Raw genomic sequence first — 15,093 nt, forward strand, 5'->3', positions numbered from 1 at the left:
CACTGATGGAGTTCCTCTTCCCATTTATACCATGCATGTCACTTTCTCCATAAAGCATCATTTTGCTTTGAATGACTCTTTCCCTTTCCACGTGTTTTTCCTTTCCTTGCTGTGTGAAAAGAAAACATAATTGATCATAGTGTACATTTATATGCAAATGTTTCTCAACTTTTTCATTCTTCCTCCTTAATTGTACGGTACATGTTTAAGCATTCATACATGACTGTTGTAAATTCTAATGGGATTGATGAAATGCACATCATCGGGGGTATTGCGCTTGAATGTAAACAAAGTGTTTGTCAAAGGAATATGATGGCTGTAGCCATGGCATCTCAGCAGATGCTAAACCGATGGCACAACATTTTGTACAAATTCAAGGTAGCCAAAGTCTCAATCCTAATGTGTTTGGTAAATCCCAACCTTTTCACAATGGACAAGCATTAAATGTGGTCGGATGTGTATTATTCTTGAATCCTAATTGCTTTGGTGATGTTTATACCAGGGTTTCAAAAACAGAGGACAATAAAATAGCCTAAATGTGTGTGCTATGGTTAAAGAGATAGTTAGAGGTTCCAGAAAAAATTACTTTTTTCCCACTTTTCTCAGTTTAGAAACGACTAAATGACTCTGTTGACACCGTTTGTGTATTTGGTGTAGTCTAAAGTTACTGTATGTCAAACAGGAATATATTAAATGTTGCGTTGAATTAGATGCACACATTTTTTTAACTTAAAATTAACAAATGCTTACCATCAGATAGTTATTTTAGATTCATTCTATTTCCTCTAACAAGTCACTTTTGGAACAGGCGTGAAGTCTAGGTGACTAAACAAATGTAATTAGATTTTTCTTGCCATCCAGCCCCAGTTTTACTCTCCCTTGCAGCTAAATTAATTCAAAGTCAGTAAGGTGCAATAACAGGAAGAGATAATCACACCCCTGACAACAAAGAGGAAGTAAAGCCCAGAGGTGGATCCAGAGGTGTGGCACATGATCGCAAAGCTGATTTTGATTGATGTCATCTGTGTATACACGTGTGTGCACAAACAATATTTCAACTCCTTTTAGAGCCGCAATGATGTGCAGCCAACTGAAACGTCAGGATCATTCACTCTTGCAGTAATAAACATTGTTTTTTGTCACTTCTTCTTGAGCCTTGAGCAGGGGACTTGTTCCCCAGGCCTCGTGCTCTTGGTTGATAAACAACCCTACCTCACAGTTACATAAGCCTTCTGTTTTGGTACAAGTTGAATTTCATGTTGCTTGGGGAAAACCTTCTCATTTATTATGCACAGAGAGAACATAGTGTATTTCTTTTAGTCCTGTTGGGATTGTAGAGATGGGGAGAAAGAATAAGAGACAAACAGGGATTGACCGTAAGTGTTTTCTTGGTTTAGTCTTGCATACAATATCAGCTCTCCATTTACCTCCCACTAACTCGTGTTTTCTGTGCCTTGACGGAGTCTACTGTAACCTGGGGAAGCTGTGGGTCCCACTGTTCAATTTAAAATAACTATTTTTGAATAAACGCATATATAAGGGAGGCTGTGGCGCAGTGGAATAGTGCGCTGGTGTTGGGATCAGGGGTTCACAGGTTCAAACCCCACTGCAGTCAGCATTTCGTTGTGTCCCTGGGCAAGACACTTCGCCCCAAATAGCTCCTGTTGGGATTGTCCACAGTATTGAGTATGTGAGTCGCTTTGGATAAAAGTGTCTAACAAGTAACATGCAATAATATAACCAAAACCCCTCACTATATTATTTAATTTCACTCTAGTGAAAAAGGTATTGTACTGTATTCTACACCTACACCCAATCATTTCTGGTAGGGCATCTACACATATAGTAATGTTTCTTATTCTTCCTTGTTTTTTTTGTTGTACCCTTAATTTAAATGATGTACTGGAAAGTGAATTAGCTTGTGTTATTAGTGTTATTAGGACTTTGAGTACTCACCCTTTTTTTTAACAAGAGATACAGTTTGAATTGCGAGCAGCAAGAAACAAGATTAAATGTTTTCAGAGCTCTTCAAATCTTCTGACACTTCCATTGCAGAGGGTGTAACATCCTGACCAAGCTATTCCCTCTTGTGGTATTGAACTCTACCAAAAATGTGTTGTTGACATGATTCACAATGTCATACTCTAGTCTACACTGTCTAGACTTTTGAACACACAACACGTTGAATATTGCAAGAAATGTTCCTCTGAATAAAACTGTTGAAAAAGAGATGAGAATAATGTTACATTTAAAACCATAATAACACCTAAGAATTTACATTTCACTGATTCTATAGAAAAAAGAAAAATAGTGATATTACTCCCCAGACTGCGAGGTGAAAAGGCACAAACACAACAAATAATAATAAATGGGCATGTTATTATTATGTTAAAACAAAGCATTGCTACCACATATTTATTTATGAGTTAACAGGTACAAGGAAATAGGTAGAACACTGAAATGTCAACACAATGATAAATAAGGGCACTGCCGTCTGGCTGTGTGAAAACTCCAGCTGTATGCTAGTTCGGGTTATCTTTAAGAATGACAATTAATGGATTTTTAAAGGTTAACAATAATAACGCTTACACAATAGCACATGCAATTATGTTTGTATTTGAAACTTACTTAATCATCTTTTGGTAAAGCAGTTTCCAGGAATTGTTTTGTTACAAACTTCCCTTTTTACAGTGTTGACAACAAACACTTCTACAACACAACAACATAGCGTCTAATGCCAGCGCTCCAATTATTCACATAACTTAAATGACAATTAGTAGTTGATATTATATTAATTCTGATCAAAGATTTAAATTGTCTATTTAGAGCAGTTTGTATGCAGGTCTATTAACATCAAAGGCAGTTGTGTGCACATCCAAAGTGCTGCGTAGCATACAGAGTAAACAGTTCAATAACCATGACAAATATCCTGGATAATGTAAGGCCTAGTCGTGCAGCCCTCTTTCATTAAAAGTGTGGCTGTGGAGCATTAGGACTGAATGAAATGCCAATGTATTTCTGGCTCAGAATACAAAACCTGATCTATATTGATGTCAGGGGAAAGGTGCTCATCGGGGCTCATGGACACGCTTCCCCTCACAGCTGGAGGCACCCAGGAGAGAAGAAGACTGCACAGTATGGGTGCAGATCAGAGGGAGAGGTGAACTAAAACAAGAGCCACCTGTATCTGTCGGAAATTATTTCATGTTTGCATGCCCTGTCCTGCACAAATTCATAAACACACACACAAATAGACACCTGCATGATGTTGAAATACAAACAAACACAAGTGAGTCTTCATCAGTAGCACTCATTTAAATATATATAAATAAATTAAAGCGCTGATGGGAAAGGAGGGAAGAGATGAACCGTTAAGACACACTGAGCCTTAATGTGTGGATCTGCACTCTGTAGCTGCCAGATTCAAAGTGTACGAAGTAATGTGTGTTTGTGTCATGAAAATATGATGCTATGATATTTAAAAAAAAGTTTCTCTCTGTTGGAATCTGTACAAATATACTTTTTTCCACTAAGGTTTAGAAGAAAATGTTCAATCCATGTTTCTTATAACATTTCCAAGGACGAGGTCAAGACCTTTATTGTAAAGTGTTTTTGTGGATGAATCACCACACAGGCACAGCCTCGGCAGAGTGTCAGGACCTCACTGCTCCTTCGGTCTACAAGCAGGCAAACAGAGGCCAGCCAGTGGCACGAGAACAAAGTGTGAATCCACGGCATCTAATGTAGGTGTGGTGACTCTCACTCAGGAGTATCTGTCAAATAAAAAGGCCATGAAAGAGGGAACCCACAGAAATAAAGCAGTGGAAACAAGTTACATTAGTGAAATGGCTGTAAATGATTTAAAGGTGGGGTAGGTAATTTTGGAGAAACCAGCTCGAGTGTGGTAGAATTTGAAAATACACAACCGGAAAAAATCTGCCACTTCCTTACAGAGCCCCTCCTCCAACACACACCAACGCGCACATGACCAATGAGGGCACGAGATAAGTTTGTGCACAGATGGAAGGCTGACAGGCAGGTAGGCCATCCAGTTATTTTAGCCGGGCCGGCTAAAATGATTGGTCGAGCTTTTTACAGTACCACGGCTTCCACAGATGACATTTTGTTATGTATTTATTGTCAAAGAATTTAATACATTCATTGCTATCGGGATGTTAAGAGCATTCCATGGGATATAACAAAAAGTGTTTCTGAAATAAATTGCATACCCCACCTTTAATCATACTTCTACAGGTCACTTTGCCCTTGTTTCAGTTTGAGTGGGTATGGAGGGTACTTTAAATAAAAGGATGCAGTACTTCTAATTATATGTTTCAACGGCTAAGCACACAATTGTCACGCTGAATTAAAAAAAAGGTTACAGTACATGGCCAAGAAACTGTCTTTCTCCAAGAAAACCTAGCAGGACAAATCAAGTCTCTCTAATTCCTGATTTTGGAATTAATATTCACAAAGTCTACCCGCACAAAGTCAACTATAGAAGTGAACTAAAAAACCATGGGAGATGTAGATATACATATGTTAGGCTTACGTCACAACAGCTGCAGAAGGTTCTCACTCACATGATATTTACAGGCAGTCAGCCAATGATATTTTACTATGAGAGCCTGGCCATGACCTCTGTTCCTACAATAGCCAACATAAAATGTGTATGTACATGTGCTCCTGAATACTAAGCGTCTTTGTGTGAATGCATATGCAGTGTGTACTACACTAAACAAAATAATTTTGGACAGAAGGTCTTTTGTTTGTTTACAGTGACAAGAACATTAAGGCAAAGATCATTTTGCGATTAGGGAAATTAGAAAAAAGAAGAGTAGAGCTGAAATCAGCCTTAGGGAAAATTCACATTACTGCAATTAAAACACAGTGTGGAGAACAGAGAGAATCTCCAAATCACTGGGGTCTGCTGACAAAAGCAACAGACGCTAGAGGGAGGGAGAAGAGGACCCATGCTGCTGGCCACCTGCATCCATGGCACCATCTAACTGCCTGGGCTGTTGAGTCAGTGAAACTACGCAGTAACAAATACACAGGAAGAAAATAACTGACAGAAACTTTGTGAAAACACAAAAGCAAGGGCGTACAATGTGAAGAATGGGACCTTTATTCCAAAAGATCAGAGGGTTTTAATGGCTTTGAATGTGTGTTGTAAGGAAACAATGCTTTAAAGTTAATCAGTTAAATCAAAGATGATGATTGCACTGACTACAGAGGGGCAGGTCCACTTGATGGAAATCTTGTCCTTGTGTTTTTTTATAGATACTCGACAATTACTTGGAGCCGCTTAAGAGAGAGAACATGTTTCTGGGAATGTATTTATGATGGTATCTGTACCTGTCTATCCTATATCTGGGTGTTCAAATTCAGAGAGGCTGCATTAATGCATATGGTCCGAGAGTGTGTGAGAAGATGTTCCTTTGTAATGTTGAGGCACAAAACTTTTGTCGTCACTGCCCTATATTCAACAGCTGTGCATCAGATTTTCAGGTCTATCAAAACACATTCAAAATCATTAAAGATGTGTGAATATCACACACACACACACACACACACACACACACACACACACACACACACACACACACACACACACACACACACACACACACACACACACACACACACAAACGAGAAGCCAAAGAGCATTCTAATCAGTTGTGAGCTGCTGATGTTCCTATAGCAACAAGGGACACTTACGTACCTTTGATTCTGGCTTGTAGACCGCGCATCTGTGTGCATCACACTTCCACATACTGTGGAAGGGTATGGACATACAGTACATTATCGTGGGTGTGTGTCATGATCAATTCATTAAACTCCCGATATGTTGCATCTCTGCAGGCTTCACAAAGTACCAAGAACACGGCTGGTAAACTGTGATGCAGCCCTTTGACATGCTGTGGCTTTGACACAGTATATTTACAGCCCCTTGTGAGAAGGTTCATGGCAGAGAAATTCATATGTTAATGTAATTGCATCTTGGTGAAGACCAGGTTGTTAGATAATTGGGTCTATGCCGCTGGAGTCGGAGGGAACATCTCCTAATTACACTTTGAAAGCGAAGCCCTTTCAAAGGATCAGACGAATATTATGCGGCTCATCGACTGAATCGGTTGAAGCCCTTGCTTGAAGTTGCTAACGGAAAAATTTCTATTGGTGGCACACACAAATGTTCCCCACCCCCAAACAGAATTAAAGAGTGCAACACTAATTTGTGACTGCATCTGTGTTCATTCAAAGGATGGGAGAGATTTCAAATTGAAATGTACAACCTTTTTAGAGCTTGCAAAGTGTGAAGTTGAACCTGGACTTATGACTCTCTGAGTAAATGAACATAAACAGATGTCTTTCAGATGCATTTGCATTTGTTCTTGAACAGATTGGGGAAAGCAGACTGCAAGAACTCAAGACATCAATTTCACCCCGGTGAATTCATAACAAACACAAGATGGTTTAAGCAATATTGGGGAAAATAACAAGATTAAAACCTGTTTTTCAGTTCCTTGAACAATAATTTATTTTCCTATTACTTACCAGTACAGAAGCACTTGTTGTATTTGATGCATAATTACTGTTTACTAAATGTAAACCTGTGAGATTTGTTTCTAATGTTAACACAAGATTAAAGGAACAGTATTGAATATGAATGTTATTTACCAACCACCTTTGTGGGAATCAGTTCAATTTCTTTATCAAAGTAACTGATATATGTCACTCCTGATTATCATATAATCTGTCTGATCACAGTCCATAACCAATAAGAATACACAATGATATGTTTTGATCACATTATGGTGCGGCATGTCCAGCTGGTCCCCTTCTCATGCTGCGTCTCTCGTACCACCTGTCCCATAACTCTACTGACACATTCACAATGTGCCAGCACAGCTTCTATTCTCAGTAGCCATTGTTTCTCCTTGTTTGGACAGGATGTTGACAGTAAGTAGGGTTTAGGCAAAAAGGAAGAGAGGTGGTGGGGAACAGGGAGAAATGGACAGGCAATAGTAAAGAGCTTCCTGTTCTGATTAGGTAAATGATGATGATGAAGATGTGGAACCATCACCCATCTGCAACACAAGAGTAGGACCCAAACATCTAGCAGCATCCACTTGGACTGATCAGTAGGAGCTTGAAAGAACAATATTTCAATTATAAAAAAGTATTTTTAAGGAAGTTAAGGTCGATGGATGGTGATCAACAAACTATTGGATTGAACACAGGAGAAAGCTGTTCAGTTCCTGTTCTAAACTGACAGCCAATGTTGGGTTAACAGACTTTTCCAGAACGTTGGCCAAGTGTTTATTACTCTAACCGTGACTATGAAGGTCCTGTAACCTTAACCTTCAAATATTCTGTATTTCTAGTGTCTAGTAGAATAGATTAAGTGTCTATTCTACTCGATACAGCAAAAATAAATAATGCATCTATGAGGCTGCTTTTTCATGGAAATTAAGTTGTGTGTGTGTGTGTGTGCATGTGTGTGTGTGTGTGTGTGTGTGTACAGGACCATTAAAAGGTGTAACTGCTCTCTCTAACCCCACAGGACCTCTGTTTGAAGCTCAGTGCTGCAGTGTGTGGAGCACAGCTAGTGGCAGCAGTAAAAGGGCACAACAGATGTCGAGCAGTGCTATAGTGCGGGATGTAGGAAGAATCACAGGCGGGAAAAGAGATTTAGGGTCATTAACAAGTGAAGGTGTGAATGTATCATAGATTCATGCATGCTGTTTTGTGCACTGCTGTTTCTGCAATACACTATTAACATATATTGCGTTATATTAAAAGCATATTCTCTTTTCAAACATGTATCAGTTTATGTTCTTTTCCTTGCTTCTTTCACTTGGTTGATCTCATTGGTGATCCCCTGTCCCTTTTGAATATTTAATTATTTGCTTTAAATCTTAAATGTTATTGTCCGGTCCTCTGACCAACAGCTTCTGAGTCCGCCATTTGTATTACTATCCTCAAGGCTTTCATTTTCATTTGATAAAAAAGATCCCACACCCAAGCTCAATGTAACTTTCCTCAGCACCTACACGTCAGCATTAGTTGATTATTGTCTTGTGAGAACGCCAACTAAAAGGGATAATTCACCAAATGAGGGAATGTGAAATGTAGAATTCTAACATTATTGGTACTACTGATTGGATGATTTGTCAATAATCATCCCCAAGGCGTGACACTCTTAGGTTTGCACTGTACCCTTGGTGAGTGTTTGAGGCAGCTCAATTTGTTTCTAAACCCTTTCATTGACTTGCTTTGCTTGTGTGTGAGCCAGTCATTACACTTGTTTGTTTTTTGGCTCTAGCATGTAACCAAATTAATCCCTGTGGTTGACTGTTATTCCTCCCTTGAGCTACTGTGTTCCCTTCAATACTAATGGATGCTTTAAGCCTTACTTGGACAAATGACATGTTTTAATGTTTAAGCCTGTATAATGGTTGACTCTCCCTCTTCTATTTCATCTATCAACTCACAGGTTCCCACAACCTTCAGTAACCTGACCAACTGTTCGTGCACTGTTATTAGTTTTTAGTCGTTAGCTCTCTACTATAAATAGAAAACTCTTGAACCTAGAGGTCTCTCTATACCATCTTTAATATGGCTACGAAGCCATTGTAGTTATTATTCTTGCTTGTCAATGTGAGTAAGTAACCTTGTTGCCACATCTTTTTTCAGTTAATTGCCACACAATAACCTACAGATAAATAACAAAACTGACCGATCACTATCAGTAACAACCAAGGGTGAAGTGTCACACAGCCACATACGTAGAATACATTGTCTCACACAGAAAGCCACTAGTACAACATGTGACTGGAAAACTCAGGCTGACCTTTACGGTGGACCAGCTATTCTTATTTTAGTGACAAGCTGTTCACTAGTTCTGACCCCCCACCAGACCTACAACAACAGGAGGTCTCTTCTTATTTTTATTAAAAAATAATACATTATCTTTCATTTAAGTTTAGTTTAAGTTTGTGAGTTCATGTAAGTGTAACTCATATGTATTAAATAAGCATTAGGATCTCAACATAGAACAATTGCAGCTCCTAAAAGGAATCAAAAACAGACTTTGTGATATCGTTCAGAGAATTTACATAATATCGTATTATTATGATAAAACTGTATTCAAACAGTTATAGGCCTACAGCTTTATCATGGATCACATCATGGAGCGGTTATGTCAGAAGGGCTCTTTACTCGTCAAAGGTTTTTAATGAAGTTCTAAGGCCAATGTGATAAGTAGCTTAAACCCTAGCACTGCCTGTAAGCTCCCTTTTAATGAGGAAGAAAGGCATATGTATTGCCTTATTAAGCGCTGATGGCAAGCAGACACTTCCCCTGTCTTTCAACTAAGCACTGATGATGTTCCTGTTCCCTCTTCTCATTCTCCAAAGCTCATTACTCAGGAGCCAATCAAGAAAAAAGTGATAGTAACTCTGCTCAGGTGCAGAGAATACACTCTCTATTCTTTAAGCAGTGAATGGTTAATTAATTGCAGAGGAAACTGCATGGTAATTGATGAGGCAGTAAAAGCTCTGCTCAATGCATTCTGAAATTGAATGCACAAATAAATCTTCTAAGCTTCATGCAAGATTTGTTTTATGGGGTACTGAAGATGTAATGAGAAAAAATCTTGCATAGTAATATCGTCAACAGGTTGCAGTGCACTGGCTTTGAGGCATATAGAAAAAAATGCAAAATCAAATATAAACAACTAAAATAGAGAACACTGGTAACAGCACAACAAGGGCTGTATAGGGTCAAACCAGAAGTTGTGTTTAAAACAATTTGTTCATCTAAGATTTAAAAGGATCTTACATCTTTAATTCTTATAGGTTTTCTTGCTGGGAGTAGGTTGAAAAGATCACTACCATTTGTATGTCTTTATATTAAATATGTAGCCTAGCTGGAGCAAGCAGTGGCTAGCTAGGTTAGCTTAAACGGGAAATGGGGAAACAGCAAGTGTGGCTCTGTCAAAAGGTGACCAAATCTACCTAGCTACCAGCATGTCTAATTCTCACCAACTAAAATGTTTTATTTTGTTTGTTGAATCAGTGAGAAAAACAACATGGTAGAAAAAGACAATTTAATGTTTAACGAGGTGTAGCCTACTGATCTGATGTGTGACTATGAGGTGGGAGCAGTTGCCAGGCAACCGGTAGAAACTCTAGGAAGTTACAGCTCCCGATATAGCGCGTTTATTAGTGAGCTATTATGTGCTGGTAGGCAGATTTTATTACCGTTGAGCTGACACCGTTAACTGTTTTCCCCTGTTCCAAGGTTTTTCTGTAAAGCTAAGCTATGTTATAGCACGTGGGTATCAATGTTATTGTCACGTGTGAATGTCAAATCTTGAAAATGCCGTGATAGCGAGTCATCGGCCCGCAAATAAATTCAAAAGGCAAAATCATGCTGTAAGCAGACTCAGACAATTACCACAGTCCATCAATCAAGCTCTCAACAAATGCAAACTCTCTCTCCCTGGCACATCTCTCTGCGTCTGGCAGATAATCTTAGTGAGCGTGCTCCTTTCCATCTGGTGTGCGTGTGCGTGAGCCAAGTCACAGTCTGACTGCGCAACGAGCTCTTCGGGGAACAAAGAAACACTCTTCTAGTTACTCAGAGCACGGGGTCTCCTCTCTGGGGACGTAAACAAGATCCTAGACGTCTCAGTATGCAGGCAGATATGGAAACCCCTGGAGACTGACCTTACACTGACTGGCTGCTTTCACCTTAATCAGAACAAGAGTCTGTCTGTCCTGCTGCAGGAGAACATCTAAAACTAAAAGAAAGCTTGTACATCCCTTCAGTGATTTTTTCAAAGAAGTCCCTATATAATTAGATTTTTTTTAGGATTAACACAACTGACAAAGACCTTTCAACTAGAAATGGCTGAGAAAATACATTATGAGAAGTGACATGTTTTGATGGAGTGATGGACTGCTAGTTTGTATTCTTGCTGTAGCTACAACTTGACTGACATGATCACAAAGGATGTCAGTATTGGGTTTGTATGCCACGTTGACACTGTGACAGATACGTCCCCTTGGCTTTGTTATCCTATGAAAGAGAATGAAATGTTTTGATACATTTTTTTCTAATGTGCAAACTGATGTGGGAACTTGGACACAATGTACCAACTGTACAACAGAGACGCCTAACTAAAAAATATGTTGCTTACAGTCTTTAATATCCAGACGATATATTATTCAAACTGATGGGTTTGCTATGCAATGTAACTCCAGGAAGCATTTCAATACACACAGGTACACACTAAACGAGTATAACAAAATAACAAAACACTATGCAATATTTATGTTGTGTGATACCGTACATTTTATAACTTTTTAGTCAATAGAAAACATGGAAAAATGTGTGGCAGACAGTATGTTTGTGTTGGATGCAACAGGAAGTGTGATTGTTGAAATCCAGATCCCATTGTTCTCATTGTAGAAATAGTATTGTTTTACTCAGATAGTATGCATAACGGAGTGTGTTCTTTAAACATGATACATTTCCTAATATCAGATTTTTAAAACAATGTTTTGTGATAGAGTGTGTATTTTTTCACTAGTACATATCCCTACAGTACACTAAACACACTCTAAAGTGAGGGTTACATTAATGTCATCATCAAACACAGCATCATATGCCTGTTTAACTAAAACAATAACAACAATGTATGGTTAAATGTTTCGCTTTACAGAATAGTTTGAAGCTTAATTCATAACGTTGACATTCCATTTTTGCATTTCTACTACAGCTATTTTTTAGTTTTTGTGTAATAGTCACTTGACTAGCACGTATAAGATGAGGAGGTCATCATGACAGCGTCTCAAATTTGTTTTCTCAGCAGTGCTTGAACTTAATGGCGTCCTGAAGAAGCCTGAATAATAATATTGGTGATACAATTCCTAAGAAGACTTGTCATATCCTTGTTCAACAAAGCTGTACCCTTCTCCGACAGACTGATATTTATCTGAAAAGGACCTTTTTTACCTCTTGCTGAAGAGACTCTGATTCGTCACTGTAATGATGTGTCGAGTGAGCAATACATATCATTTAACTGGGACACCAAAAGCACTAAATGAATCATTCCTTATCATGATGCCTGGTATACTGACTGTGAAATTAAGATTAGTTTTATCATGCATCTTATTTTCACAGGAACACACAGCAGTAGAATGAGTAATCTGCGCCTGTCCAGATGACAGCAACTACATTAAAGATAAAGACCCCTTTTAAATGTCCTTGGTTGGTCCTGCGTTAATTAAAATGTAATATTTGTTTAAACACTCCTGAGATCATATCTGTCTCTCTCACACACACATGTGTCTTGTTGTGAGTGGGTATCTACTTGCAGGATGCAAAACTGAATCGATAAAAAAAGGTTGAATTGTCATTTTGATTACAGAATAAAAGATTAGGTTGGACAGCATCATTATTATTAAAACCACAGCTGTGATAGCCTTCAGCTGGCCAAAAAGGAAAACAGTGTCTTCAATCACTACTGGAGTGAAGCGAAGGAGAATAATCAATCAGCCCTAGGACACGATGTGATGAAGCAGCCTCCTGGTAAGTATAAACATAAAACTCACAGAAACAAAGCAAGACACAGAGCAAGATAAGGATCACTTAACTTCAGGAGAGGCTGTTCAAGTCAGCTTTCTAAAGAAAAAGTACAGATTTGATCTAAGAACACAACAAAGAAGGGGCATGGCTTGACTGCAGTGATGGATTGTATCTTCACAAACAGCACCGCTGGATCAAATTTAATGTACCTATGGAACTCTATGAACCACTATGATAACATATAAATGCATTGACTCCCTTTGAGTTGCAGCTCATGTCACATCATAGACTGGGTTAAATGGCGTGTAAAACGTTTATGACAGTGAGTTTCAATAAAATCCTTCAGCTGGAACATCTGTTGGTTGGTGCAGACATAAAACACATAGAAAGCTTAACACTAAAACGAGTAAAGAACATACAGGAGTGGAAGAAATTAAGAATCAAATATATACAGACCAACTAAGCTGAGAGCTGAATGTAAAGGAAGTATTGCATCTTATTTGCATCTTTAACTGTCCAAAAACGGCAGCTATAATAATCGTGAGGCTGTTTTCTGTGTCACTGTGACCTGAGGGCAGCTTCAGCCACCAGATGCTTCTTTCCCTCATCCCCTTTTTTCACTTTAACACAAACACTGCATCAATATGTCTTCAAACTATATAAGAAATGTTTATTTAATTTGCATTTCTGTCATTCAGCTCTGAGACACAATTAAAGGCACGCCTCAATTCCTGCATTAAAAACATGTACAAGCAACCAGACAAAGGAGTACATAATACTAAAAAACAAAATCTGCAGTGTTGGTTGGAGCAGAATAAGAGCTGTGAATAAACATAACAAAGTGTGTCCAAACACATTCATTTTAACAACCAATCACCAAGCGTACAACTCAAACACTCAAAGTAAAAGAGAGGCACTCTTTTTCCTTCACTACAAATCATAACACGGATCCCTCTGCTGCTGTACACAAGCTCTTATAAGACACGACCAGTGTCGGATCTAGTAACAATTTTACTTGGGGGGACATGCTGGGGACAGCTTTTTTATGAGAGGGTCACATTTAATACGGGACAAAAGAGACAAAAGCCGGTGTTTTAACATTTTTGGTTTTGTATAATCACAAAAAAAAGCAACATAATTTGTTAGTTAAAACGTTATTCAATTACAAATGCGGTACTCCTATTATTTGAAAGATAAAATGTATTCAACTTAACGTTGGCTACTTACAGCACAACGCTACCTACAATTGTATTATCATTATAAACTCTTCTTTAGAAGGGGGCCATAAGCTCATTGTTACAGGGGCACTGGCCACCGTTGTCCTCCCCCCCAGAACCGCCTCTGGACACTTCTCCTGAACGCATTGAGCTGAAGGAGAGACAGCAGCAGCTCCCCCCGGCGGCGGAGGTTGTCTGACCGCACCTCGGTTGTAGAGCTCAACGTGCACTTTGGTGCAAGATGAAAATCGCATGACAGACAACTTTGCAATAATCTGTTCCACTTTGAATTAAACCAAACGTGCTGATCTGCACCTCTGTGTCTATTTACCACGTCCACATGTATAATGACAGAAAAAGCAGGTTAATAACATTAGGAAAGCCAAGAGAACTTCACCTACCTCCTCCACTGTAAGAGGCATGCAAATGCGGTACTCCTTCATCAGCATAGTCCCTGCACAAAGGTGATGTCAACACAGAGGAAGATGTACGGGTGTCGGGATTCAGTCTTGGGCGATATTGGCAAGTCAGTTATGTAATTGAAATCATTTGTCCGAAACGAGAAAACTGAGTTTCACAAATTCACTAAATCCCTCCGCAGCTCCTGAGACTGCTCCGCTTTGTCTAGGTGATTCTCAAAGTACAATGAGATCTTTAGGGGGCTAGAATAACCCTGCCATCAGTTGCCACTTTAAAACTACTCAAACATCTGGATAACGTCTGCAGTGTGGAAAGTGTAAAGAAATCACAACCCAAAAAATAAGTCGCTTCGAGCAACAACCGCTGATTCAAGCTGCTTCTTGAAGCTGATCGCGTCCTGGACAAAGATTCAGGTTTTCAATGCTCCCTGGCTCTGCAGACATTCAGCACTGCTGGTTTAACCGAGATCACTTCAGAGTTGTTGACCACATGTACCAGCGTGTCTCCTGCCTTTCCTGACAGCTCCGTGTGGTGTATACCTGCGTCAAGTGAGCCAAAGAGCGACAGCATTGTACAGGAAACACTAGGATTTCAGAGTAAAAGCGTCACTATAACAGAACAGATCCAATCACTGATCTACTGTATTACTATTGATACAAGTAATAGGCTAGTGAAAGTGTATAATAGCCCGTTTGTTGGTATGTTTTTGTGGAGCTTTTCAATAGTGGCATCTGCGTAAAATGTTCAATCATATTTTATTTTGTAAACTATGGGAAGTTCTCCATGTGTTTGTGGCTTGTTTATCACAAGTCTGCCTCTTATAAATATAGCTTTTTTCATGAATTGCAGAGCAGGG

At 39.0% G+C, this 15,093-nt stretch overlaps 1 protein-coding gene across 1 annotated transcript in view; it reads right to left on the reverse strand.

The window, feature by feature from the left end:
- pitpnc1a (phosphatidylinositol transfer protein cytoplasmic 1a) overlaps positions 1-14,758 on the reverse strand; it is a 37,858-nt gene extending 23,100 nt beyond the window's left edge. The window contains exon 1 of the mRNA XM_010771821.1: positions 14,219-14,758. Within this exon, the coding sequence (XP_010770123.1) occupies positions 14,219-14,266 (48 nt within the window). The 5' untranslated portion in view covers positions 14,267-14,758. The remainder of the gene's footprint in view (positions 1-14,218) is intronic.
- Positions 14,759-15,093: the final 335 nt, after the last annotated feature.

This window comes from Notothenia coriiceps, unplaced genomic scaffold, assembly GCF_000735185.1.
Source record: "Notothenia coriiceps isolate Sejong01 unplaced genomic scaffold, NC01 NC01_scaffold00010592, whole genome shotgun sequence".
Taxonomy (NCBI): Eukaryota; Metazoa; Chordata; class Actinopteri; order Perciformes; family Nototheniidae; genus Notothenia; species Notothenia coriiceps.